General features: G+C 61.3%; 1 protein-coding gene across 3 annotated transcripts; it reads right to left on the bottom strand.

Annotated features, from left to right (window-relative positions):
• Positions 1 to 843: 843 nt before the first annotated feature.
• Positions 844 to 27812, bottom strand: LOC128828422 (intercellular adhesion molecule 5-like). Of its 3 annotated transcripts, XM_054013100.1 has the most exons (12): positions 27027 to 27311; positions 26431 to 26706; positions 24661 to 24978; positions 15717 to 15989; positions 14698 to 15015; positions 12554 to 12835; positions 11511 to 11786; positions 10134 to 10376; positions 9198 to 9440; positions 7733 to 7966; positions 5312 to 5575; positions 844 to 4845 (listed from the first exon to the last, which is right to left on the bottom strand). In XM_054013100.1, exons 1-12 carry the CDS (start codon positions 27100 to 27102, stop codon positions 4646 to 4648), a joined length of 3003 nt encoding a protein of 1000 aa, XP_053869075.1. In that variant the 5' UTR covers positions 27103 to 27311; the 3' UTR covers positions 844 to 4645. The 3 variants fall into 3 exon arrangements, with proteins under 3 accessions (XP_053869075.1, XP_053869073.1, XP_053869074.1); XM_054013098.1 differs by lacking the exons at positions 15717 to 15989; positions 24661 to 24978 and adding an exon at positions 27754 to 27812 and having other exon boundaries at positions 27027 to 27104; XM_054013099.1 differs by lacking the exons at positions 24661 to 24978; positions 26431 to 26706; positions 27027 to 27311 and adding an exon at positions 16839 to 16965.
• Positions 27813 to 27876: the final 64 nt, after the last annotated feature.

A 27876-nucleotide genomic window follows, 5' to 3' on the forward strand; every position in this document is an offset into this window, starting at 1 on the left:
GAGCCCAGGAACCCCGACTCCCAGGCCCACGCTCCGTCCCTTTGACTACGTGCTTTGTGGGTCATTGCCCGGGTCCAGCCTGCCCCTCGGGTGGAGCTGGGCTCTCTCCAGGCCTGTAGGGCACTAGCCGAAGTGCAAGGCGACGAGCTGTGCGCTCCGACGGGCTGCTCTGCGCAGTTTCCGTAGCAAAGGAACTGCGGCAGGTGGGGTGTGTGTGATTTTTTTTGCCAACATCAGTTCGATCAGCGAGTTTGGCCCTGTTCTACCAGTCGGGCTTAGTCCCGTCCTCGGTAGAGCTATCCTGGGATAAACCCCTTTATGCAGGTGTAACCGCATCCACCAGACGGGCAGTGCGTGCTGCTTTAACGAGACAGATACAGTTAAATCGCCACAGTGGCTGGGTGTAGCCAAGCCCTCAGGCGCTGACCTCGACCTCGGTGCACGGCCCAGGGCTGTGAAAAATGTTGCGTTTTGTGACCAACCTGTAGCTGGGGCGATGGAAGAACTGTTCCCTCATCCCAGCTCCGGCCCCTCGGCGAGGTGGAATAACTACAGCGCTGGAAACCCCCTCTCCGGGGAGGCAGGAAACGTCCCTGCTATGGCACAATGCTGCAGCCAGAGCTGTGCCCCCAGAGCTACGGCGGTTGGGGTGTGAATTAAAACATGTAGTTCTGCCAACCTGCCCCTTGGTGTAGACAGCACTCCGGGGCGGAGGAAGGCTTCCCGCGGCCTAGCTCCCTGTGCTCGGGGAGGTGATGTTCCTTTCGTTGGCATAGGCTGTGGCTACACGCGGGGTTTCCGGCAGCACTGCTGTGCCGCTCCAGCCTGGGAAAGGCTCATGCGCCAACATTTCACCCGTTACCCAGCTGCCGATTCTGGAGAGGCAGGACGACCGGCTGCCCGTGCTCTCGGCAGTAAAACACTGGGCCGGGGGGAAGAGGTGAATGTTCAATCTGCTAGAGAACTGGCTCGGAAACTCCCCCCAGAGAGAGCACTGGGCCAGTGCTGGCGCCAAACCCAGGCTCACATGCGCGTAGGAGTCTAGCGAAGACCAGGGCTAGTCCACGGCCAACCGCTCAAACAGCAATACCATCGCGCATTGTCACTCTTGCACGACTGTTGTGACACCCACTGAGCGCCTGTTTGCCTGTCGTTTCTGTGCCGTTTTAGTGAATGCAATTAAACACGCTGCAACCTTCTGTAACAGATTAATTACCTGATCACGCGCCTATTGCTTTTTACATTGTAGCACAGCCTAGCCAACCCCCAGGTATACCAGCCACCGTGGAGCGGTGTGAAGGGGAGTTCGTTGTGGCTTTTGATACACATTGTAGGCGTGCAGAATGAGTCATTTCTGCGGCCTGGGAGCACTCGGGCCCAGCAGGGGGTGGGGGGTGGCATTGTGGAACTATCATCACAGCTTTTTTTAAACCCAACTTTACCAACTTGTCCTTTCTTATTCCTCGGGGAAGCATGTTTTAAAACCCTTCCCAAGCTGAGAGGCCAGCACTGCTGAGAGCTCGTTCATTACCTAGTGCATCGTGGGCGCCCGCCCGCCCACCCCGAACATTAATTATAGTGCAGCTCACAATGACGCAGGCCCATTCCTCAAGCCCAGGCTGGGGGGAGCGAGAGAGAACGTACAAATGCCGTTAGAAACTCGACTGGAAAATAGCCCTTTTACCCAGCGGAGCTTCACCAATGCAATGAGCCCCTGGAAAAGTTTGCAGCTGGTTCAGCTGCGATCAGAGAAGGGCCCACACTCGTTAGCGAAACCCGCCCCAAACGAAGCCCTTCATTAGTACATTCCGGTTGTAGCTTGCGGTTGAACGGGGAACTTTAAGCCTGTGTAAACCCTCTACAGAATACCACCGGGGGGAGGGGAAGCTCAGATGACTCACAGCCTGAGTCTCTGGGATGCTCAGGTCACCGCAGAAAGGGGCCTCACGGTGGGTGGAAGCAGCCCTTTAGAAATCCCCATGGGGCAGGGGGGCCGGCAGGTGCAGAGATGGCAGAAGGGCTCAACCCCGGGGACAGACGGAGCCTATGGGCGTAGCCGCAAGGGATTCTCGGCGGGCCAGGTGGGCGTGGGAAGCAGAGCGTCACTTACACCCAGGGGCGGGTGGAAAACAGGGAGTGCAAAGGGGGCTTCAAACTACCTGCAGGCTCCTTCCCCTCGCTGCTGCGAGCACATGGCCGGCACAAAGGGGGTTTGAACCGGAGCCAGATCTGCTGCTGGAAATCTCCCTGGAACGGCTCCTGACGAACGCAGTGGGTTCGCTCCGGCTCAGGTCAGCCCTACGCTGGTAGGATCCTTAGCCCAGTAGCCCCACTGGCAGAGACCAGCCTGGCTGGCTGCAGCCCTAAAGCCAGGCTTGGCTGGGGCCGGCCCTGCTGAATGCTCTAGTGGGAACGTCCTCAGCAGAGACGCTTGGGTTGAACCTGTCCCTAAATCTTCCACTTCCAAAGCAGGACCCAGCATCGACCCCGGTAGCAGAACAGCCCATCACTGAGCCCTCCGGGGATCCCACGCCCCGGTTGGGATGAGCCAGGACAGGCTAGACGCCCCCCGCCCCCCCTCTGAGCTGCTCTGCCCAGTCCAAAAAATAAACCAAAGAACCTCAAACATTCTGCTCACGCAACAGGATGAAAATGGAGCCCCGGGTGTCTCAAAACCTGCCTGGAAAGTGAAAGAGAATCACAAGCGTTTGACAGGCTGGTTACGTTTACGGGCCAGATCGTCCGCTGGCGTAAAGCAGCGTGGCTCCATGATTTAACGCAGCAGGTCCGTGTCTGTACAGAGCTTAGTGCAGGGTGGCCTGGCCTAGGAGCGGTGGGATCATAATACATAACGTACAGCACCTTGCACAATCGGGCCTTGGGCCATGACTGGGCATCCCACCATAACCCATTCGCTGGCGCCAGCGGCGGGTCTGGCCCTCGCTCGGCAGGTCCCAGTACCTAGCCGATTGGCTATCACACCTCTTCGCTGAGCGTGCAGCAACATGAAGTCCCACAGCCCCCGAGGCCGGCAGCGTGTCATCGTGCAGCACGCTACCCTGCAAGCTGCTTTTCCCACCTGCTTCATGTATTGCTTGCCAGGCGTGTGCCAAGGAGGAGCTGTTTTTCCCCGCAGCTCAGCCATGAGGCTGTCACCGATGTGCTAAATTCGTCAGTTGCTAGAGAACAAAGTCTGTGCTTGGTAATTAAGACTGCCGGGAGAGAGACATCCACAGCGCCTGTTCTGGAACAAGCTTGCGCAAAGCCAGCAGATGGAGGCTTTTTTTCTGGCCTCTGCAAGTTTCCTGTGGCATTCTGCCCATGGAAGTGGGGGATGTGGGCGGGGAAGGAGGGGGGCTGCTGTTTAATTCTGCCCCACAACAATCACACAAAACACGCTGTGGTGTTATATTGTCTCTAAAGAACAGCTCGACGGGCCCAGGACGCCAGCACCACACTGCGAACGCGACTCCTACGACAGTCAGAGCTTGGGTCAGTAGAGCGATGCTGATTTGCACCATCCGAGGGCCCAGAAACAGCAAGCCAGCAAAGTGCAGGAATTCACTGCCCCCTGCAAGCTGGGGGCAGACGTGGGGGGGATCCCTGGCTGTCTCTGAGGCAGGAAGGGAAGTTTAACAGGCTGCGGCTGTCGTTACCCCGGAGCAGGAGCGGGAGCCGCACCTAAACGCTGACTGACAGGGGTCACGGGGCGCTCAGACCATAAACTTGGTGGCCTGTGATGAAACGAGTTTGCTGGGTCTCGGCGCTGTTCCTAGCAGGACACGTGACCCACGCCGGCCCCCAGCTGTTCCGTCTGTTCAAAAAAAGAGCTAGATACATTCATGGAGGACAGGTCCATCAATGGCTATTTGCCAGGCTGGGCAGGGATGGTGTCCCTACCTCTGTTTGCGAGAAGCTGGGAATGGGTGACGGGATGGATCACTTGATGATTCCCTGTTCTGTTCATTCCCTCTGGGGCACCTGGCATTGGCCACTGTCAGGAGACAGGACGCTGGGCTGGATGGACCTTTGGTCTGACCCAGGCTGGCCGTTCTTCTGTTCTTATATCTGAGGACAGACTGACCCATTCCTGCTAGCACGGGGACGGAGACCCAGCACATTCGTTTCCCCACAGGCCCCTGACTGTGTTTGGTGGCCCCTGCCTCCCCCCGGGTTGGAATCTGGAACCTAGACGTTCGGATCCCAGCGGGTGCCGTACCCATTCTCCCCTGCCCGTGCCAGTCCCCCCAGGCGCTGGGTTAGGCAACCCCCTCCCTCCCCCCCGCACGCTCCAGTACAGTCATGGCCTGGTCGGGGCCAGCTCATGACCCATTTCCCCAAGCCGGAGAACGGATATTTAAGGCAAGACACCAGCTGTCTGGATCGGCGACAAGCCGGAAGTTCCAGGGGCAGGGCCGGGGAAGGGAAAAGGGCAGAGCAGATCCGAGGGCAGAAGCTGCATGAGGAGGTGGCTGGACGGAGACAGGCCGGGTCTGGACCAAGAACACAGCTCGGCCGGAGCTTCCAAAGTGGCTGGAGGAGGCAACAACGACCAACCAACCAAACCAGGCAGCCCGGCCCCAGGGACGCACCGCCGGGTTCCCCTCCAGCAGCCCCGTGTGGGTGGCTCCGGCCGCCGGCCGGCTCAGGTCTGGGTGAGCTGTATCCCGTAGACGGCACCGTCGCGGCCGAGGCAGGCGGCTTTCGAGGAGCTCTCGGCGTCCTGCACGTTGTACTCGCCCTTCTTGCAGGCGGTGGATTTGAGGTAATAGACGAGCCCGGCCGTCCCACCCAGCAGCAGCACGGCCGCCCCCGCGATCAGGGCGGCGACGATGAATCTGTGATCTGGCGGGAGGGACACGCGGATGAGGCTCCAGGAGGAGAGACAGTCCCTGCCCCGAAGAGCTTCCAGGCTAGACAGAGGCAGCGAGAGGGGAAGGGACACGCCCAGGATCACACAGCCGGGCAGAGGTGGGGAAGGGAAACTGAGTCACAGAGCGGGGCTGTAGCTTGCCAGGGTTGCTCAGCATCCCAGGAGTGGAGCTGGGACTAGACGGCAGGTCGGCTGGATCCCAGCACAGAGCCCCAGCCCCCCCGCCGCCAGGCAGCTTCGCTGTTATGAAGCGAGCGGAGACGCCCCAGGTGTGTGGGGCCGCTGAGTCAGGCTGGGCTTGAGTCCTGCCTCCTCGCCCGCCGTGCGGCAGGGACCTCGGCCCCCCAGGGCTGCTGCAGAACACCCAGGAACCCCACAGGGGGTCTGTCCCCCCCCACACTTTGCCCTTCCCTGGCTTCCTCGCCCTCTGCTCCGTACCTGTCACCTGGATTTGGACCTGGCCCAGGTGCTGCCCGTGGGCGTTGGAGACTCTACAGACGTAAACACCCCGGTTGTGCCGGTCAGCGCCGGCCACGCTCACGGTGCTGTTATCGGCCGAGCAGTGGACGTTGGGGGCGGGGGGCACGGTCCAGCGGTAGGCGGGCGCTGGGGAGCCCTCGGCGCGGCAGCTGATGTTGAAACTGGCGCCGCGTGGGACGGTGGCAGAAGGGCTGATGGCCAGGAGCAAGACAACGGGCCTGTCTGGAGAGAAAAGGTCACACACTTAGCAGCCATGCAGCCCCGGGACCCTCTGCGGCCCCCCCATTTTCCGCCCACCGTCCCGTGCAGCGGGGAAGCAGCGCCCCCATTCTACAGGGGGGCACCGAGAGAGGCCCTAGGCCGTGCAAGGATGGCACTGAGGCCTCCCAAGTCCCAGGCTAGTGCACTAACCACTGCACCATCCTACCTCCCTCACTACTCCCTTTGCTCAGCCAGCCCTGGACCCCCCACTCCACTGCGATTTCTCCATCTGTGAGCAGGAGCGTCCTCCTCTGAGCTCTGGTAAAGCCTCCCTGTGTTCAGCAGCAGGGCAGACCCCTGGGGTCAAATCCTGGCTCTGCCACAGACACCCTGCGTGACCTTGGGCCTGTCACCCCATTGCTCTGGGCCTCAATTTCCCCAGCCCTAAAATGGGGCTATTGCTGGCTGAGCAGCTGGCCATGAGCCCGGAGCGATGCTGCGACAGTCGGGGCTAACGGGAGGCGATTTTACCCCGGTGAGACAGAGACGGGAACGCTGCAGCTCGTTCTGGCTTCGTAAGGGAAGTGGGAAGAGCGGAGCCAGCGCAGGCCAGAGCCGCACAGGTTCGAGGTGGGAGAAGACACCTGGCTGGTAGCAAGGAGCGTCACGTGCTTCGCTGTCAGACAGAACCCTGCGAGGGGAGCTGGTCCCGGCGTGCAAGGCGCCATCCCGGGCAGAAATCCCGGCGAACGGGCCCCGGAACCTCGCGGAGGGAGGCAGAACAAGCACCAGTGGCTGGCAGCTGAAATCGTCTCTTACGGCAGGCGCGGGCAGCGCCCAGTGCCAGGGACGGGCTCGCGCTACGGCCCCAGAAACGGCTGTGTAGACGCTGCGGCTCTGGCTGGGGCTCTGACAGCTGCGGTGGGGAGCAGGCTCCGGCCCGAGCTGCAGCTTCACAGCTCCGTGGCTATTTGCACAGCGCCAGGGCCCCCCCAGCTCCTCCGTCGCAGACCCCAGCTCGCGTCTCCCCGGCCCGTTCGGGTCTCCCTCTGGCTGCACCGGGTTTGAGCATTTCCGGGCGGAGCTCGTGTGACGGACGCCGGGCGAGCGGGAGGGGAATCGGCCGCGATCGCGCCGTCTTGGGAGCGTCCCAGGCTGGCGGCGCTCGCCCTCCTGCCTCGCCCCGGGCAGCACTTTGCAGCCAGGCACCCAGTGGCACGACACCCCGGGGACCCCCCGGCTAACGTTCACGAGCCAGGCCCGGCGCAGGGAAATCAGGTGAAGAGCAGACGAGGGGGCCAGTAAACGGAGCCAACAGCGGCAAGTACATAGCACTCAATGTTCTTTCACGGTCAGTCATTTCCGGTGCAATCAGTAACACAGGGCAGGGCGCGGGGGCTGGGCTCGTTTAGGAATGTCCAGTGTCAGCTTCCCCCAGCTGCGCTTGGACCAGCACAAAATCAGATCAGCTGCACTTTACACACGCAGGGCCGGAGTCCCAGCTGCTCCGTTCCTGCACTTCTAGCGGGGACTGACTGAGACTGTGAGCTTGCTGGGGCAGGGGCTGTTACTCCGTTCTGTGTCTGTGCAGCCCCTAGCGCTGTGGGGCTCTGGACACTGCTGTAATTCACCTAACAAATAATGTACAGCACCTAGCGCTGGGGGGGGGGGCCTGAGCCAAGACTGGAGCATCTGGGCACTACCGTAATTCACCTAACAAATAATGTACAGCTCCCAGCACACGGGGTGTGGGGGGGTCCTGCTCCATGGCAGGGGCCCGTAGGCTTTGCCGGAATAGTATGGCAATAGCAACAGGACCATTTGTGCTGCCTGTCTTCTGGGGTCAGGCAGGGCTCTCGCCCAGTCCACAGGGGGAATCAGACTCTGCACCCTGTGGCCCCCGGGGAGCAGCAGAGACCGTACGGCCGCAGTGCCAGATTCACAGATTCCAAGGCCAGACGGGATCACCTAGTCTGACCTCCTGCGGAGCACAGGCCCGAGACCTGCCCCAATGCCATATGCCGGGGCTGGGAGCAGGGCCTTTATGCCAGTTCGGCCCCCGTCTGGGAGGGGGATTCTCAGGGAGCCGTTCCCACCCCACTGCCACCAGCACAGACCTGCGGGTCACACGTAGGGCGAGCCAGGCTAGTGCAATGCTGGCGCGCAATCGAGACTCACATTCCACCCGCACGGTGACCACCCTCGTCGCCGACCCGTGGCGGTTCCTGGCCGTGCACTGGTAGGTGCCGGAGTCATTCCTGCTCACATTCCGCTCGCCGCCAAACTCGTCGGCTGCTCCCTCTTTGGTGCATGGGACGTGGATCCCGTCCGCCTCACAGGCCAGGGTGTGCAGGGTCCCCTCCAGCCACGCCTGGGTACTGGGGCAGCTGGACTCGTCCATGGTGGGCTTGTCTGGAAGGCAGAGAACAAGGGCCCACTATTCATACCACGAAGAAGCCTCGTGGCTCCCCCAGCCCGTGGCTCCGTCTTCTGCTAGATGAACCCTGGCCGAGCACTCATGCTGGGTCACCTTTCTTACCGCCAGCTCCTAGTCCAGGCAGGAGCAGGGTAACCGGGGAGTGGAGAGCGCAAAGAGAAACTCCTCACAAACCGTCCCGGAGCCCACGGGCAGGGCCCAGGTACAAGTAACACAGAGACCGGCCGTGGAGGTGCCAACGCAGAGACCAATCCAGCCCTGGGTGGAGGTTGGCGGCAGCGGTGGGCCTGGCCCAGGGACGGGGGTCGATGCAGGGACCAGCCTGGCCTGCGAGGGCAGTTCTATGCCAGGCTGTAAGCTCACATTGGAGGGGGACGTTAGGAACCGGCACCAGGCCAGGTTCGGTGCCTGGAGTCAGGGAGAGAAACCTCCGACCCCCAAGCTGGACTGGGACGGATGAATTAATCAGGAGTGCAGATGTTACCGGGTGTGCGAGAACCTATGGCAAGCGTGACCGGCCGGTTTCCGGGCCGTCCGGTGCTACGTGCCTGCGTGCAGCATCTCACACTCAGACCCTACTTCCCGAGGGCGTCTGCAGCCCCTGGGGTTCAGCTTATCGCCAGACTGTTCATTCCTGAGCCGTCTGATTAACCTCTGCGGCTGAGGCGGGATTTGTCGTCGCGCGTTGTATTTATACGTCCTCCTGCCCGGGCGACTTCCCGCTGCTCAGTCCCGCGAGCCAGGCGCTGAGGCCAAGGTCACTGTCTCTTTCCTAACGAGTTCAGCGCGCTTGTCCTTTTCCCTTCCTAGCATGGCTGATTCACCGCTCACCCGAACAGAGGCGCTGCCAGAGTGGCTCATCCCAGGGGCCCATCTAACCCGGTCTCCCGTCTCCAACGGGCCCCGCCCCAGCTGCTTGAAAGGCAGGTGCAAGACACCCTGCAGGAGGCAGCAAAGGGCGAACCTTCTCCGAGGGACAGTTCCCTCCTGATCCCCATCAGATCTGGGCCGGGGTCCGGGCAGCGCCCGGCCCAATGGGGCCCCTGATCTTATCGGGAGCTTCTAATCAACCAACCGATGTGAGACCAGCAGAGGGGCGTCGTTTAACTCAGCCGACTGCTCCACCCACGGCAGGACAAGACCAGGGGGTCTAGGCAAGTGACTATCTCACACATAGCTGCAGGGATCCAGTGTTTGCTGACTTACACTCCACCTGGACGGTCACGTGCCGGCTGACCGAGCCGCGGGCGTTGGTGGCGTTGCAGTGGTAGGTCCCAGCATGCTCTCTCGCCACCCGATGCTGCACCCCCACGTCATAGGGCACCCCGTCCTTCGTGCACACCACGGCCGGTGCTGGGTTCCCCCGCGCCAGGCAGGCCAAGCTTTGCTCCGTCCCCTCCACCCAGGTCCGGGTCCCGGCACAGCCGGCATCGTCTATTTCAGGCCCATCTGGAAGATACGGAACCGGAACCCGTCTTTAAAGGGGAGAGCAGGGCTGGTTCCTCTGCCATGCGCCTCGGCCCTGCCCTGGAGGGGAGCTGGGACTCGGGGGCCCATTCAGAACTTGGCCCCTCTGACGAGGTTACCACCGGGGGGGGGGAGGAGGGGACAGCTGGGCCGAGGGCTTTGGGGAGCAGGGTCTTGTTAGCAAGGAATGGGGCTGAGACCCAGCAAACGAACCTCATGCCGGGCCCAGGGAGAAGCTGTCAGAGGGGGACACTCTTCAGTCGCTATCAGTCTGGGGATGGTCAAGGAGGAGAACTCCACCTCTCATCTGAACACCCTGCTCAGTCCCCCTCCACCTGGGGCCAGATCAGAGATGGGCCCCCTAGTGGGGAAAGGCCCCGTGTCCCATTCACCGTCCTGAGCCAGCCAGTCCCCAGCCTGGGGTGGGTCGGGGCCAGCACCCCTGGAGGGGAAAGGCCCCGTGTCCCATTCCCTGCCCCCCCCCCCCCCCCCCCCCGAGCCAGCGGGAATCTTGGCAATCACACACTCCCCCTTCATCTGACCCGGCTTGAGTTTGCTGGGACGGCGTCACTTCTAGCCAAGCACCGGAAGCCGCCAGCACCCGACACTGGGGAGCCCAGTTCTGTGGGGCCATTAGCTCCCGGGGCCCCCATAGGCTGTGATCCCCGTCCTCACATTCAACATGGATTGTCACGTTTCTGTCGTCCGTCCCGTGGGCATTGGTGGCGCGGCAGCGATACAGCCCCGCGTGGCCTCTCATGACGTTCTGCACGTCGCCGGTAGTGTACACCGGGCTGTCCTTGCTGCAGGAGACCTCCGGCGTCGGGTTGCCATCAGCTTCACAGGCCAGCTGCTGCGGGGTCCCCTCGAGCCATGTCTGGTGACTTGGGCAGCCGGGCTCATCCAGCGTAGGCGCGTCTGGAACAGAGAGAAGAGTAAGGCTGGTGTGGGAAGGCCCAGATGCCCATGATGCCTTCGCTCCGTCTGAACGCCCTGATCTGTCCAGTCCCCTCTCGCCGCGGGGCCGGCGTCCCCTGAAGGGGAAAGGCCCCGCGTCTCATTCGCACACCACAGCTGGTGCTGGGCTCCCGCCGGCCCTGCAGACCAGGGTTCGCAGCCCCCCCTCGAGCCGCGTCCATTTCGGGCTCATCCGAAAGTGCAGAGACAGAACTCGAGTCGTTGCCCAGGACCCTCTGCTCTCTCCTGGGGCGGCAGGAGGATCAGTGACCTGGGTCACTGGCCTGTTTGCGCCCCAGCGGCAGGGCAGTGGGAGGCTGGAGGGGCACAAGTTCTCCTGGCGGGAGCTCCGGGCCTGGGACTGCAGCCCCGACACAGCCCAGCCCTGGAGCACGGCAGTCCCGCCGGCGTGTGCTGAGAGAGTGACGCACGGGCTCTACTGCCGTGCCACACGGGGACGGACGTCAGAGCCCGCCCGCCTCGGCACCCACCCACCCCGCGCCTGCCCACCCTGGCGCCCACCCACCCACCTTGGCGCCTGCCAACCTCGGCGCCCGCCCCAGTGCCCGCCAACCTCGGCGCCCGCCAACCTTGGTCCTGCCCTGGGCCATGGGACTGTCTCAAACGCTAAAGCTTTGGCACGTCCTTAAGTGCTTCGCAGAGACAAAGGCCTCGCACACTGCAAGGCTCCTGGGTTGTGACCAATAATCAGCCCAGCTGCGAGTCCTCGTGCCACCGCTCTCACCTTCCAGCCGGGGCTTTCTGCAGGAGGCCCGGGCTGGTGCCAAGCACAAGCCACCTCAGTGATTGCAGTCGACACAGGGAAACCGAGGCACAGAAAGAGGAAAAGACGTGCCCAAGGTCACCCAGTGTCTGGAGCAGAGCTGGGAACATAGGCTAGGAATTCTGGCTCCCAGCCCCCTTCCTCTAACCCACCAGGCCCCAATCCTCTCCTAGAACTGGGCAGAGAACCGAGGAGAAAGGCACTGAAGGTTTGGAGATGTTCCAGTGCTGCTGTCCCAGGCCCTGGGGTCAGTCACCATGGGACATGCAGGGGCTGGAACAGACAGGGTCTGGGCCCCGCTCCCGACTCACAGAGGACGACGAGCTGGGCGGACGTGTTCTTTACGAGGGAATGGTTGCCCAGCATGAGGTTCCCTTCACACGTGAATTGCCTCCCGTTGTCTCTCTTGCGGGTCGTCAGCGTGAGCTGCAGGCGGGGCGGGTGCCCGGACGCCAGGGTTCGCTCGGCGTCTCTGAGCTGTAGCGTCATGCCGGGGGGCTGGGAGGCAGGGGAAAGGCACGTGATGCTCACGTTCCTGTTCACGAGGGCCTGTGGCTGGTCGATCTCCAGGACGGGCTGAGGGAAACCTGCAGGGGACAGGCAGAGCTGCTGTGAAACGATCAGGGTGATTTTTAATATGTGACTGACATCACCGCTGCAAAGAAACCCAATTTCCACATCTGGGGAGCCCTGGGTTATAGCGCCAGGCTGGCGTGGTGTGAGCAGGGGCTGGAAACCCGGACTCCTGGGTTCTCTCGCCAGCGCCCGGAGAGAGCATAGGGTCTAGCAGGTTGGAGCGGGGGAGCTGGGACCGGGCCCATCGGACTCATTCGGCTTGCCAGAGGCAGGGCTGAGCCTTCGTCTCTCGCCACCAGGTGCCCCAGGAAGGGGGGCAGCACAACCCCCAGGGCAGGGCAATCCCCAGCTGGTTGTGTGGGTTGGAGCTTTTCGGGCATTATCATTGGGTCGAATAAAAATCACCCAGGCTTGGCTCTGCCCTCAGAGTGAGCGCGTGTGCCAGGCACCGTGGGGTCCCTACAAGGGACTGAACCTGCTGGTTCTGGGACAAGAGCCCTGCTGCCCCCAGGATCAATTGGCAATCAGTGCCGTTATTATTAACCAGGGAACACGCCCAGGGAAAGTCCCGCGCATGGCGGGCAGGGAGAGCGGCTCTCCCCTCTCCAGAACAGACCCCCGGCTTGGCTCAGCTCAGCTGTGCTCCGTCCTTGGAACTGGACACGGGGCTGTTCGGCGGAGAGGGGGCAGAGGAGGGCCAGGGCCACCCAGCAGGCAGGTCTCTGCAGGATCGGCGCCAGCACTGCCCACACCCCAGGGGAATAATCCAGACACTCACTGTAAACGAGAACGCTCTGCCCTGCGGATCTGGACACGGGCCCCACGGACACGGTGCAGTTCAGCTGGTGCTGTCCTGGGGACGGGGACCAAACCTCGCCCTGGGCGGTGGCCGTGTCGCCCGATGTGGTGACGGTGAAGTTCAGGCTCTCTCCCCCAAAGGACAGGTTGAACCGGGCCTCTCCCGCGACGGGGAAGACCCCAGCCACCCCACAGCGGGCGAGCGCCTTGGTGCCCACCTCGATATAGAGGGAGGTTTGGAGCCGGGGCTCCTCCGGGAGATCTGCAGTGGGCGAGAAAAGCCACCGCGGGGCATGAGGGAAACATTCAGCGGCATGTGGCCGAGTACACAGAACTGCAGCGTGGGACTCAGGACACCTGGGTTCTATTCCCGGCTTGGCCGTCGGTCTTGGGCAAATCCTTCCCTTTTCTCTGCCTCTGTTTCCCCTCCCACCCTCTGTCTAGTTGGACTGCGATATCCTTGGGGTAAGGGCTCTCCAGGTCTGGGCAGCGCCCGCCCCCGTGGGGGCCCCCCATCTCGGTCGGGGTCACTACTGTGATACACCCAGTTGTAACGCAGCCCATGTCTGTGGTGAGAGCGTCTCACATCCTCCCAGGCTCCAGGTCCGGATCCGGACACAATGACACGGGGCCTGACTGTGTTTTACAAATCTTCCTGGGGGAGTGGAGGTGAGAATGGCGGAAGCGGGCGCAGAAATGGGAGGTGCAGAGAGGGGAAATGGCCTACCCCAGGTCACACAGTCAGCGAGTTGCAGAGCCGGGAACTGAACCCAGGAGTCCTGATACCCAGTTCCTGCCCTGCTTTAACCACTGGCCTCCACTCACCTCCTAGAGAGAACCCAGGAGTCCTGACTCCCAGCCCGCGCCCCCCCCCAACCCCCTCGACTCCAGTGTCCTCCCAGAGCCAGGGACAGAACCCAGGAGACCTGGCTCCCAGCTACCCAACCCAACCCACTCGACTCCAGTGTCTTCCCAGAGCCAGGGATAGAACCCAGGAGTCCTGACTCCCAGCCTCTCCCCCCCCCCCCCCCGCTGTCTCACTTTCACACATTAAAGCCAAGCTTTTCAAACACCACTAGTGATTCTGGGTGCCCAACTTGGGAGGCCACCCAGGGGCCTGACAGTCACAGAACAGCTGAGGATCTGCCCTTAGATCTGCAGTGGGATCGGGATCCGGGCCTGAGAACTTCCAATCTCAACATCGTCCCATTGAGAAAACCTGATCCCTCCTCTAAAGATGGCTGTCTCGAGAGCTCCCAGCCTGTCACGTAACACACAAGCCAGGGGCCACTCAATGACATTACTAGGCAGCAGGTTTAAAAACGAACAGAGGGAAGTTCCACTTCACACAATGCACAGACAACCTGTGGAACTCACTGCCAGGGGATGTTGTGAAGGCCAAAAGAATAACTGGGTTCAAAACAAAATTAGGTAAGTTCCTGGGGAATGGGTCCACCAGTGGCTGTTAGCCAGGATGGGCAGGGACACAGCCCCATGCTCTGGGGGTCCCTAAACCTCCAGCTACCAGAAGCTGGGACTGGACGACAGGAGAGGGATACTCGATAATTGCCTGATCTGTTCATTCCCTCTGAAGCCCCCTGGCACTGGCCTGGATGGACCATTGCTCTGACCCAGCGCGGCCGTTCTTGTCAGCACTGCACCGCTGAGCAGGGCAGAGGGTGGTTAATGACACCCTTGAACGCCTTGTCCTGCCCACGGGCTAGCGCTGGTGTTTCCTCTCTCCCACTGAGAAGAGGGTTTGCAGCAGATTGAAACCGCCCAGGTGAGCTCAGAGATCGCTCGCTCGCCCCGGCAGCGGGAGAAACGCAGTGAGTCAAGCAGCCACCGCAGCTCCACCAGAGCCCGGAGCTCAGAGACAAAGGCAGGGAGCTGGCTGGGGATTCGTCACAGAGTTATTAATAGACTCCCGCTAACAGGATTATAATTCCCGCAGACCTGGCAGCTGTCGGAGCGTGAGCGGGCGGCTCGGACGAGAGGCAGGCGAGCCAAGGGTCTGGTTCTTGTTTCCCTGAGGTTTGGGCCCCATTCCCGATCAGAGCGTCGGCACCGAGCGCCCGCGGAAGGGCCGGTCCGAGAGGCTGGGGCTAGTGAATCAGCACTCACCAAAAACCCTGAGCTCCACTGCAGGGGAGGAGAATTGGAAAAGCTGCCCGTGCGGTGTCAGGTCCAGGGCGGCGTGGCAGGTGATCTCCTGCCCGTGGTCCTGTCGCTGAGGGGTGATCTCATGGGTCACCGTGACGTTGTCGGGTCCGGTCCCGGTGCGGTTCTGGAAAGTCTCCGTGTGCAGGGTCCGTCTCCCCTGGCGGAGGGTCACGGTGAGGTGTGTGACGGGAGCCATGTTCAGAACCCGGCACTTCAGGTTATAGGCCTGGCCCAGCTCCATCTCGGGGAGCGGCTCCAGCACCACCCGCTCCGGCACCTCTGGAGTGACACAAAGACACAGGAAGCCTTTCAGGAATCCAACATGGTGTCTGCGGTGGGATCCGCCAGGGCGTGGCCGAATCCTGCAGCCTGTCCCACCACATCGTCTGCACTGCTCCAGAGACGGCACCGGCAGCTGGCTGCATCTCCCTGCCCTGATCACACCCCCACGCCAGCTGACGGACATAGGACCTTTCTGCTGGCTGGCCGGCCCCATAGGTCACTCCAGTAGCAGGGGAAAGGTGGGACCATGTGGGTTCCCAATAGAACAGGTCCCCACGTCGCAAAACAACATCCTCATGCCGGGAACGATGCAGGTATCTCACCGACAACCTCTACAGACAGTCTGAGGGCAGCATGCGCCTCTGAGACCAACCCCCCTCTCACCCTGGGGGGTGGGGTCCCATCCCTGCAGGGCAAGCCCCTGGGTAGGGACGGTGCTTGTGGACTCAGGGGAAGTTTGAGCTTCTATGAGGCTAAATGGAGTCCGGAGTCTCTGGGGAAGCCGATGCAGCTTCTTTCCCCAGAACTACACAAGGATCCCGTCTGCTCCGGGAGGGTCTCTAATCTGATGGCTCATCTCCTGCCTCCCCAGGAAAGAATCTGGGATTCCCCCCCGCCCCCCCCAGGACTCGGTCAACCCCACGCAGCCCCCGTAACCCGCGCCCCCGCCCAGCAGCCTCCTTCCCTGAGTCACTTACGGTAAGTGGTGATATTGGCATTTGCAAGTGTTATGTTTCCATAGCAGTAGATGTAGCACTGAACGACCGACACCCACTCCCGGATATTGACCAGCTCCTGGGCCATCCAGCTGGACCCCTTTTTATGTTCGGCTTTGGTGAGCGAGGTCTCCAGGCCGCCCGAGGCACCAGGATCCCGGCACGTGGTGCTGCAGTTTAACCAGATGGAGCCTCCATGCTCCACCACGGCAGCTTCCGGCCAAACGCTCACATTAAAGGATGGTTCTGCAGCCCCTGAAATGGGAAACGCGCCCGTGGTGGGGGCAGGGGCCTCCCGAGTGCCGGAGGACACCGGGGTCAGGGCAGCCTCTCCCGGCGTTTCGAATCCATGCCCAGGGCGGCGGCTCAGCCCCGTCACAGTAACGATGCTGTGGATTTCCAACGCCCTCCACCCGACGATCCCAAAGCACTTTGCAAACATTATTGTTCCCATTTCACCAGCAGAGAAACTGAGGCACGCAGCAGTGAAGGGACTTGCCTGAAGTTCTAGGGCAGCTCACAGTCCTGACTCCCAGTGACCCTCATCATTAGCCCCCCCCCACAGAGCTGGGGAGAGAACCCAGGAGACCCCCTTCTCCCCAACCACTAGACCCCACCCCCCTCCCAGCGCTGGGGAGAGAACCCAGGAGTCCTGGCTCCCAGCCCCCCACTGCCCTCCCAGCGCTGGGGAGAGAACCCAGGAGTCCTGGCTCCCAGCCCCCCACTGCCCTCCCAGCGCTGGGGAGAGAACCCAGGAGTCCTGGCTCCCAGCCCCCCACTCCCCTTCCAGAGCTGGGGAGAGAACCCAGGAGTCCTGGCTCCCAGCGCTGGGGAGAGAACCCAGGAGTCCTGGCTCCCAGCCCCCGCCCCCTCTAACCACTGGTGCCCACCACCTCCCACGCAGCCTATCGGGAGGAACCTTTTTTTAACAAGCCACATGCCAAACCAGCCCCCCAGCCCCTCCCGGCGGGCGGACTGGCTCCCTCTCGGGGTCCCCCCGCCCCCCGCAGGCCGGGCACGGACTGGACGGGGCGGGGGGAGCCCTGCACGTGGGCCGGTCCCGACGCTGGCTTCACGCCGGGCCCCGATCCGCGGGGTACGTACCTGCGAGCGCCAGGAGCAGCGGCAGGGCCCCGAGCTGCCGGAGCCGCATGGCTGAGGACGCGCCGCGCTGCGCTGCGCTGCGCGGGGGAGCGCGGGGCGCAGGGCTCGGGATTGGCGGCGCTGGGACTTGCTATCCAGGCGGAGGAGGCGGCGCGGCGCTGGAGCCCGGGCGCCCGCCCCTGAGCTCCCGGGCACTGGCCGGCGCCCGAGCCCGGGTTTCCTCCACTTCCTGCAGCAACTCGGGCCACGGCACGCCCCTGCTGAGAGCTGGGCACCTCGGGGGTCAGGGCCCCGTGCGCCAAGGGGAACCGAGCCCCCGTCGGGCCGGGCGCCGCCCAGACCCCGGCCGAGATCGGGAACCCGTCGGGCCGGGCGCCCCCCCAGACCCCGGCCGAGATCGGGGCCCCGTCGGGCCGGGCGTCCCCCAGACCCTGGCCGAGATCGGGGGCCCATTGGGCCGGGCGCCCCCCAGACCCTGGCTGGCTTCCTACAGCCCCCATCTATTCCCCCCCCCCCCCCGGTTCTCCTTGGAGCCCATGGAGCAGGGGTCAGGCCCCTCCGGCTGCGTCGCCCAAAGAGGCCAGTTCCCATTTGGGCTGTTGGGAGCTGACAGCTGCTTGCAAAGGATGGCACAGGCAGGTGCACCGGCCCGTCTCAGCATTGCCTGCCCCCGGGCTGAGCCCCTAGGATAGGGGTTCTCAAAGGTTATTGCCTAGGGGGTCATGAGCTGTCAGCCCCCACCCGAATCCCTGCTTTGCCTCCAGCATTTATAATGGTGTTAAATATAAAAAGTGTTTTTAATGTGTAAGAGGGTCGCACTCAGAGGCTTCCGAGTAGCAGCTGTGTTAGTCTGTATCCGCAGAAAGAACAGGAGTACTTGTGGCACCTTCGAGACTAACACATTTATTAGAGCATAAGCTTTCGTGGGCTACAGTCCACTTCTTCGGATGCATGTAGTGGAAAATACAGAAGGAAGATCTAGATCTAAATATATACACAGGGAACATGAAACAATGGGTGTTACCATACAGGTTATAAGGAGAGTGATCAGTTAAGGTGAGCTGTTGTCAGCAGGAGAGAAAAATAACTGTTTGTGGTGGTAATGAAAATGGCCCATTTCCAGCACTTGACAAGGAGATATAAAGAACTGGGGGGCGGGGGGGTGGGGTGAGATAAGCATGGGGAAATAGTTTTACTTTGTTCCTTATATCTCCTTATCAAGTGCTGGAAATGGGCCATTTTCATTACCACCACAAACAGTTCTTTTTCTTGTGGCACCTTAGAGACTAACAAATTTATTAGAGCATAAGCTTTCGTGGACTACAGCCCACTTCTTCGGATGCATATAGAATGGAACATATATTGAGGAGATATATATACACACATACAGAGAGCATGAACAGGTGGGAGTTGTCTTACCAACTCTGAGAGGCCAATTAATTAAGAGAAAAAAAAACTTTTGAAGTGATAATCAAGCTAGCCCAGTACAGACAGTTTGATAAGAAGTGTGAGAATACTTACAAGGGGAGATAGAGTCAATGTTTGTAATGGCTCAGACATTCCCAGTCCTTATTCAATCCTGAGTTGATTGTGTCTAGTTTGCATATCAATTCTAGCTCTGCAGTCTCTCTTTGGAGTCTGTTTTTGAAGTTTTTCTGTTGTAATATAGCCACCCGCAGGTCTGTCACTGAATGACCAGACAGGTTAAAGTGTTCTCCCACTGGTTTTTGAGTATTTTGATTCCTGATGTCAGATTTGTGTCCATTAATTCTTTTGCGTAGAGACTGTCCGGTTTGGCCAATGTACATGGCAGAGGGGCATTGCTGGCACATGATGGCATATATCACATGGGTAGATGTGCAGGTGAACGAGCCCCTGATGGTGTGGCTGATGTGGTCCTATGATGATGTTACTTGAATAGATATGTGGACTCAGAGGTTTGCGGTGTGAAGGGGTCACCAGGACCAACGTCTGAGAACCGCTGCCCGAGGCCCAGTCCTGCTGGAGGGTTGGACCCCGGCCCCAGCGCAGAGCCCATCAGCCAACGGGGCTCCCCTGGCCAGTCCCACGGGACCCCCAGCCCCTCCGCGGGGGAGCAGCTCCGACTCCAGCTCCAGAACGCCCAGGGAAGGAAAGCGGAAGAGGGCAGGGTGGGGTGTGCGGCACTCAGAGCTAAGTTAATCGGTCAGTCCTTGTACAGCCTGTCACGGAGTATTGGGGAACTCAGGGCCCTGCACCCCCGGCTTCCTGCGATTTACTGCGACTCTCAGCCAGCCAGTAAAGCAGAAGGTTTATTTGGATGCCAGGAATACAGTCCAAGACAGGTCTTGCAGGCACAGACAACAGGGACCCCCTCAGTTAGGTCCATCTTGGGGTCCCAGGGCATTCCAGCCCAGCCCCCCTTGGGAGGTCAGAGCCATCTCTGCCTCCCAGCCATCTCTCCAGCCTGCTTCCCACACTCCGCCTTCAGCGACCCCTCCCACAGCCTTTGTTCAGTTTCCCGGGCTAAGGAGTTACCTGGCCTTCAACCCCTTCCTGGGTTCTTATGTTACACACTCAGGTATGCGCCCTCGGGCAGTCTCCCATCCTCCAGTGCAGACTATCCCAGCCACACTCCCCTGTCAGCATTTACAGACCACAGTGAGAACAGGCCCAGTTCGTCACACAGCCCAACCTAGCCACCCCGACGCCCCCCTCTGTGCCTCCGTCCTCCTACACCCTACTCTGTCCAGCCATCCCCTGAGGTCCCTCTACGCCCCCCACTCTGTCCCTCCATCCTCCTACACCCCACTCTGTCCAGCCATCCCCTGACGCTCCCCTCTGTCCGTCCATCCCCTTACACCCCCCCTCTGTCCAGCCATCCCCTGACGCTCCCCTCTGTCCGTCCATCCCCTTACACCCCCCTCTGTCCATCCATCCCCCTATGGCGCCTGTCTGTCCCCCTACTCCCCCCTCTGTCCACACATCCCCCATGCACTGGACTGTCTGTCTGTCCCCCTGTGCCCTCCTCTGTCCGTCTGTCCCTCTACATGTCTGTCCATCCTTCCCCCTACACACCTGGCTGTCCGCCTATCCCCCTATGCACCCCTCTGTCCGTTCATCCACCCCCTTGCACACATCTCTGTCTGATTCCGATGTGCAGGGGCTGGACCCTGCTCTCCTCTGCCCACGGGCTGTTGGCTCATCTCGCTTTCTCGTGCTGGTTCGTGCAGCTTTCGCGAGGGCTCCTTGCCGTGCCAGTGCAGACGGAAGCACAATTTGGAACCTGTGACAGTTTTCATGAACCGGAATCGGCCAGCCCCAGCGCCCGGCCCTGAGTGACCCTGGCACCCTGGGGCGTGTGCCTTGGGCCCCACATCCCGTCTGGCTGTGGCCAGGAGCCCTGTCCCTCAGGCGAGCCTGGCGAAGATTCCTGGAGTTTCCAGGTGGACGGCGCTCCACCCCCCATAAGGCTTTATGGAAATATGCTTATGAATATATCTGACATAACTGGAATATGTTCTGTGCTACATGTGCCATGTCACATATCTATGTAAAGGTGATGATCTACTGCAGTGGTCCCCAACCTTTTCCGTGCCGTGGGTGCCGGACAGGGCCGACTCCAGTCACCAGCACAACAAGCAGGGGCTTGGGGCGGCCAACGGAAAGGGGCGGCACGTCCGGCTCTTCGGTGGCAATTCGGCAGAAGAACGAAGTGGCGCGGTGGAGCTGCCACCGAAGTGCCGCCGATCGCAGCTTCCCCTCCCCCCCGCCGCTTGGGGTGGCAGAAACACTGGAGCCGGCCCTGGCGCCGGATGGAGGACTGTGGCCGCCGGAGAAGCAGCCGTTGAAATGCTGCCGAGAAGCGGCAACGTCGAGAAGCGTCGCCGCCGAAAGGCAGCGTCATCAAGAGGCGTCACCGCCGAAAATCGCTTCTTGACGTTGCTGATTTTCGGTGGCATTTCGGCGGCTGCTTGTCCGGCGGCCAGTAGGCGGGTGCACATAGATGCTCCAGCGGGTGCCATGGCGCCCGCGGGCACCACGTTGGGGACCCCTGATCTACTGAATCTATTAATCTTATTTGTATGCATGTGTCATTTTTGTATTCAAAGTTATGAATATTGGCCGTGTACTGGCTTGATTTCTAAATAACCTTCGGGCTTGGCTACACTGGCACGTTACAGCGCTGCAACTTTCTCGCTCAGGGGTGTGAAAAAACACCCCCCTGAGCGCAGCAAGTTCCAGCGCTGTAACGCGCCAGTGGAAACCGTGCCCCAGCACTGGGAGCCGCGCTGCCAGCGCTGTAAGCTAATCCCCTCGGGGAGGTGGAGTACCTGCGACCACACTCGCACTTCCAAGCGCTGCCGCGGGAGCGCTTTGAAGTTTCAAGTGTAGCCAGGACCTGGTCAGTTCCTGGAGAAAGGAATTCACAAAGTTAAGTGCCCAATCAAGAAGCACTTAAGGAACAATGCATCTTGGAATGCCCCAATCCAGATAAGAAGTCTTCCTGCAGACATTCAAGATACCATGTGGGCAATAGCTTTTGCCTGTAAAAACTGTGAGTCGTGCCTGGACATGTGACTTGCCCAGGTGACTCCAAAACTCCATCTTGGAGCTGGACTTTGCATAGGAGAGAGGAGGGGGTCTCCACCCACAAGAGAAAGTTTATTTAAGCCCGTGGGAGACCCCTCCATTTTGTCTTCAGCTGGCTAAAGAGAGAGAGCCTCTCCACCCCCAAAGATACCTGAAAGAAACTGGAACAAAGGACAGTAACTACAGGGGGGGTGAGTGATTGCTGGACCCAGACTAGAAGGAGACTAGTCTGTAAAAGGAAGCTTACTGGAACTGGTGAGGTGTTATTTGTATTCAGTTTCTTAGACATAGACTTGCGTGTTCTGTTTTATTTTACTTGGCAATTCACTTTGTTCTGTCTGTTACTACTTGGAACCACTTAAATCCTACTTTCTGTATTTAATAAAATCACTTTTTACTTATTAGTTAACCCAGAGCATGTATTAATATGGGGGGGGGGAGGCTGACATATCTGTTATAGAGGGCGGACAATTTATGAGTTTACCCTGTATAAGCTTTATACAGGGTAAAGTGGATTTATTTGCGTTTAGACCCCATTGGGAGTTGGGCATCTGAGTGTTAAAGGCAGGAACACGTCTGTGAGCTGCTTTCAGACAAACCTGCAGCTGTTAGGGGATGTGGTTCAGACCCTGGGTCTGGGTTTGCAGCAGGCTAGCGGGTCAGGCTCGAACCAAGCAGGGCACTGGAGCCCTGAGCTACCAGGGCAGGAAAGCAGGGGCAGACGTAGTCTTGGCACATCAGGTGGCAGCTCCCAGGGGGTTTCTGTGATTCAACCCGTCACAGCGGCTTCCTGATGTTTGCAGACAACATGGCTGCATCGCTGGTCCCCCCCCAGAGCCTCAGCAAGGATGCGCCCCCTTCCCTGAGCAGCCGGCCTCAGCCCTGGGCCTCTAATCTGCAAGGGGAAGGGCTGAGCTCTGCATTGGCTGCCTCTGCTGGGCTGTGACTTCCCAGACTTCTGAACAATGAAGGGGCAAGGGAGGAAATTCACCGACCGGATCAGCTGGGAAGGGAGCCAAGGGGTATATGCTGTCAGCCCTGCTCAGTGCCAGGGCCCTCTACAGACACAGAGCGAGACGAGACAGCCCCTGCCCCAAAGAGCTCCCAGGCTAAACAGCCCGTGGGTGGGCGGGGATGCGCCTTGTCTGAGGTCCCCCAGGACTAGGATTCACCCACTAGGCCACGCTGCCTCCCGTGTCAGCCCTGGCTCTGGCACCAGTATGGAACAAGCCAAGGTCCCTCCAGTGTCCCCCGGTGGGTGCCGCCCTCTGCCCACAGCTGTCCTGGCGGAAGGGCAGGTTCTCCTGGAGCTGGTGGCAGGGCTCTTGTGATGCCAGCTCTCCCCAGTGCCCCTTCCGGGCATCCGCCAGCCTTTCTCCCCCACAAAGGGTGAGCGGGTGACATACTGACTCGATGCCCCGGGACATTCCTCACCACGCGCCCTGGCGAGGGGGGGAGTGATGGGGAAGCAGCTGCCCGTGCTTGGCCAGCTAGCGAAGGGTGGCCGGAGCCACTGTCGTGGGAAATTTACCTGAACCAACACCACTGCCCGGAGCCACTGGATCCCTGCAGCTCCTCACCGGGCGTTAGATTCCCAGCACCCAGGACCTGCCCTTTGAGACTGTGCTAGGAGCCGAGCGAGCTCCCAGGGCCCTGCTGAGCGTGTGCGCAGCGGCTCCAAACCAGGCCAGACGTGGGGGGGAGTTTCACAGCCACAGCACAAGGCCCGTGCCGAGGGCGAGGGCTTCCCCATTGAACAGCTGCAAGAAGGTTTTTTAGCACAGCGCAAGCGATGTATTCTGCCTAGTCTCCCTCTCAAACACTTCTGCAGAGACTTTCACCACAAAGCCCAGCCCGGAGCAGACCCGGCCCGGGAATTTCAGCCTGAAAGGTTAAAGTCTGGCAAAGGTAGACGCATGGGAAACTGGGGAGCGCCTGGCAACATTCCCTAGCAGCACCACAACCTGCCCCCCGTCCAGTCTCTGCGCATCTCCCGTCTGAGCGGCCGTCGCTTGGCACCACACAGCTGCCCACTGCCTGCCTGAGCTCTGCCGTCTGCTCTATGGGGAAGCGTCTTCAGCAGAATTCAAGCTGCCTCCCTCTTCTGGGGCGTCTTCTGCGCTGGCCTGCGCCATCTCGAAATCCGTCCGGCTTGGCGTTGCTTCCCCGGGCTCTGGCCTTGCCGCTCTCCGGGTCCTGCCGCGCCGAGCCAGCCCCCAGGCCAGAATACCCAGCAGCATGGCTGGTACGGTGGCGATGGCAGAAATTGCGATGATTTTAGCCGTGGGGCTCTCTGGAAAAGAGACAGAAAGGGGTTAAATTCCCTCCCCACAAAACACCCCTGAATTTCCCCAGCGGGGTCGGTAAACGATGTTGGTAAAGAAATAAAATGAAACTACGGCCCGGTCGGGGCCGAGACCATCCGGGATCAAACCCCAGGAATTCGGGAGGAATCTCACTTCCGCTGGGCTGCCGGGGATGCTCCTGGGCCATGCGAAGGGAACGTGGCGTTTGTCCGCTGAGCGCCCAGCCTGCCTCGCACCAATGGATTTAGGGCCGGATTGAAAAGATATTTCGGTGCCTACAGATGCAGACAGGCACCTAGTAGCTGCAAAATGCCCAACCTTCCTGGGTGCCTAGCGCCCAGAGAACCAATGGGAGTTAGGAGCCTACCTGGTCTGGTAATTTTCAAAATCCCACTAGGCACCTGGCTGGATCTTTAGGTGCCCAAATCCCTTTACAAACCTGTCGCTCCTTTCATGCAGGGGGTTTCGCCCGGCACAACGGGGCCCCTGATCTCGGCCGGGGCTGTTCGGTGTTTCCACAAACAGGTGTGAGACACTCCAGAGAGGTGGCTGGGCCTCGGGCACGGTCAGGCAATACCCACTCTCGGAGACGGAATGTTTTTCCATTCGCGATTTGTTTTAAACGTACATTTTACCAAACTAACCCTGAATTTTTCCACACCTTTCCTGTGAAAAGCACCTGGCTTTGTGCAACCAGCTGCAGCCGACCCGTAAACCTCTGTACGTGCTGCACCCACTGGCTGGGGGCCCTGCCGCAGGGCGTTAGCGTGGGTCACACAGCTTTCTCCCGGGGGCCACCAGCCTGGCCCTGGCTTTAGAGCGGGATTCCCTGCCTGGCTCCCTCCATCCGTTCTGCAGTTGGGGGGAGAGGAGCACTTGACGCACGTTCAGATAAATGTGTGACTTGAGCTGCCAGCACCGGCCCGGCGTGAACCTGAACTCACCGGCCTCCTGGAGCTCCACCGCAGAGGAGCTGCTTTGCAAGAGTGGCCCGTGCGGTGTCAGGTCCAGGGTGGTGTGGCAGGTGGCCTGCTGCCCGTGGTCCCATCGCCGAGGGGTGATCTCCTGGGTCACCGTGACGTCGTGGGGTCCGGTCCTGTTGCGGCTCTGGAAGGTCTCCGTGTGCAGGGTCCGTCCCCCCTGGAGGAGGGTCACGGTGAGGTGCGTGACGGGAGCCACCTTCAGAACCCGGCACGTCAGGTTATAGGCCCGGCCCAGCTCCAGCTCCGGGAGCGGCTCCAGCACCACCCGCTCCGGCGCCTCTGGAATGACAGACATGGAGCCACGGGCAGCCTGAGGGCAGGAATCCAACACGGGGACCGTCCCAGCCCCGTCCCCAGGGGAACAAGAGCCCAGCTCCCAGCCCCCTCGCCGTGGGAGGCCCTGGGGTCCGAGGGGGAGCTGGTGCTGCGAGTGCCTGGCACGCCTCGTGCCCGTGGGCAGAGTGGCAGGGGGCTTTCACTGCAGCACCTCGGCCGTCAGTGGCCTCACCCCCGGCCAGGCACCGCCCGCCCGGGCCCCTTCCGCAGGGAGCAGCAACCTCCAAAGTGTAGAAGCCTCCAGGCCTGGCCGGGAGCCCCGGGCTGCTCCCCCCTTTGCCCTCCGCAGGCCCTGCCCCCCCCCGCCCCCCGGCCTTGGGGCCCTGGCTCCTCCCGACTTCGGTAGCTGCTCTCGCCTGGGCTGCGTTTCAAACTGCCCCCGGCTCTCCCCTCTGGGCAGCTCCTATCTCGCTTCTCCAGACAGGAGCCGCCCAGCTCCCTGTGGGGCTGCCATCCGCTGCGCCCCCGCGGTACGGCCCAGAGCCATGCAGCCGGCCCAGCGCATGGCGAGGCAGCCCAGGCCCGGAGAGTGCAGCCTGCGCCGGCCTTGTGCGAAGGAGGACGCAGCCGAAATCCGTCTGCCAAACGCTGCCTGTCCCTGGGCCGTTGCAGAACCTCCCGCCCACGCCCCCGGGGCTGGCTGACAACTCCCACATTGGACCTGAGCTGGGGAGGGTCTGGCAGGGACGATTCACCTACCTCTGGGGGTGGCCTCTCCCGTAAGAGACCCCAGGACTCCCCACAGAGCAGGGGATGCACCCCAGGAAAGCTGCCCCCAGGCCCTGCCTAGGAGCCTCGTTCTGTGAGTCACGTACGATAAACCGACATGTTCACGGCCGCTGTTTGCCGCTCTCCACGGCAGGGGAAGTAGCACTGAGGAGCTGACGCTGAAGGTCGGTTAATTGGATCCCGTAGACCCGGGTGCTGCTGAAAGGCGACGCTGGGGGAAGAGCCTGGCAGGTGCATCCCCGCGCCCCAGGCCGGCTGAGCCCTGCCCCGGAGGGGACCCTGCTGGCGGCGAGAGCCAGGCTCAGTCTCGCTGACCGGCCGGCAGGGCTCGAAGTGGGGCAGGGGGTTGGGATGTGGATTCCTGCCCTGCCAGGAGCCGGACTGAGCCCACCAACTCCTCCCACCCAATGGCTGCCAGGGGATAACTCCACGCAGGTGCTGCCTGGCTTAATGGAGCGGAGCCAGTGTCCCCAGAGGGGAAAGGCTCGTGTCCCATTCTCTGCCCCCGGAGCCAGCCAGTCCCCTGCCCTAGGGCCAGAGCACAGCTTTGTACCCTAGTTTCTGCCAGCGACTTTTCCCTTTCTCTAGCTCTACCCTGCACCAGAAAGTGTCAGTGGCACAAAAGCCCCCCCAGACCCACTGCAGCTGGGAGCCAGCGGCTCTTACGGTAAATGGAGATGTTTGCATACGCCACCAGCGTCGTATTTCCACCGCAGGTGAAGAAACATTTAAGTGTCGACGCCCACTCCGTGATATTGACGAGGCGAAAGGCCTCCCACCGGGATCCATTTTTCCTATCGGTTTTGGTGAGCGAGGTCTCGAGGCCGCCCCTGGCACCAGGATCCCGGCATGTGGTGCTGCAGTTTATCCAGATGGACCCTCTGTGCCCCACCACGGCAGCTTCCGGCAAAACGCTCACCTCAAACGAGCCCTGCGCAGCCCCTGAAACAGCAAATGGATCTATCACACTGTGGCTGCGCCTCTGGGGGATACAGCCCAGTGGAACTGAGAAAGCAGAACATCAAACCCCACTCCCTTCCCAGAGCCAGGGAGAGAACCCAGGAGTCCTGGCTCCCACCCCCGAATCTGCTCTAACCACTAGGCCCCACTCCCCTCCTGGTGATTCTATAAGAAGGTGCCTTCATTAACAATGAGTAAAACAAATCGATGTCACCACCTCACTGCCAGGCCAGCCCAGCCCGGTCCCACTAGCATTCCCCTGGGGACACGCAGCCTGAGCGGGGGGGCGGGGGGGCACTTACCCGGCAGCACCAGGAGAAGCAGCAGCCAGGCCAGGGGGCCCCTGGGAGAGGGATGCTGGAGCCGCTGGGGTCTCATGGCTGAGGAGAGAGGGACAGAGAGAGCAGGAGTAGGGGGAGCTGGGCTTGGGTTTTCTGTCGGTCCCGTGGGGCATGGTCCAAGCCCACTGCCATCAATGGGAGTCTTGCCGGGGCGCCCGCCTAGGCCCTGGGCTCTGGGGACTGAGTCGCTGTCACTGGAGAGGCGGGGATGGTGCCCAGGCACTGCCAGGGCGGCTCAGCCCAGGGCCCATCTAGCCCGGTATCTGGTCTGCAACGGAGCCCAGCCCCAGCTGTGAGACCAACGGCCGGAGGACGTGATGGGAACCCTGTGGGGACAGGTCCCTCCTGATCCCTGCTAATTAGCGATCAGCCCAGCCCCCGCCCCCACCTCCCCCCCGCTCTACCCACTAGCCCCCACTCCCTTCCCAGAGCCAGGGAGAGAGCTCAGGAGTCCTGGCTCCCAGCCCCCCCCCGCTCTAATTACTAGCCCCCACTCCCCTCCTAGAGCTGGGGAAAGAACCCAGGAGTCCTGGCTCCCAGCCCCTCCTCCCCCCCGCTCTAACCACTAGCTTCCATTCCCCTCCCAGAGCCGGGGACAGTACCCAGGAGTCCTGGCTCCCAACCCCACCGCTCTAACCACCAGCCCCCACTCCCCTCCCAGAGCCGGGGAGAGAACCCAGGACCTTACCCCCAACGACGGTGGTGCTGGCTGGAATGGAGGAATGAGGGCGCAGCCCGGGAGGAGGGTGTGCGGAGCGTCTGCTGGGTGAGATAAGGAGCCGTTGTGACGAAGTGGGAATGTTCATAATGT

Source organism: Malaclemys terrapin, chromosome 23, assembly GCF_027887155.1.
Source record: "Malaclemys terrapin pileata isolate rMalTer1 chromosome 23, rMalTer1.hap1, whole genome shotgun sequence".
Taxonomy (NCBI): Eukaryota; Metazoa; Chordata; order Testudines; family Emydidae; genus Malaclemys; species Malaclemys terrapin.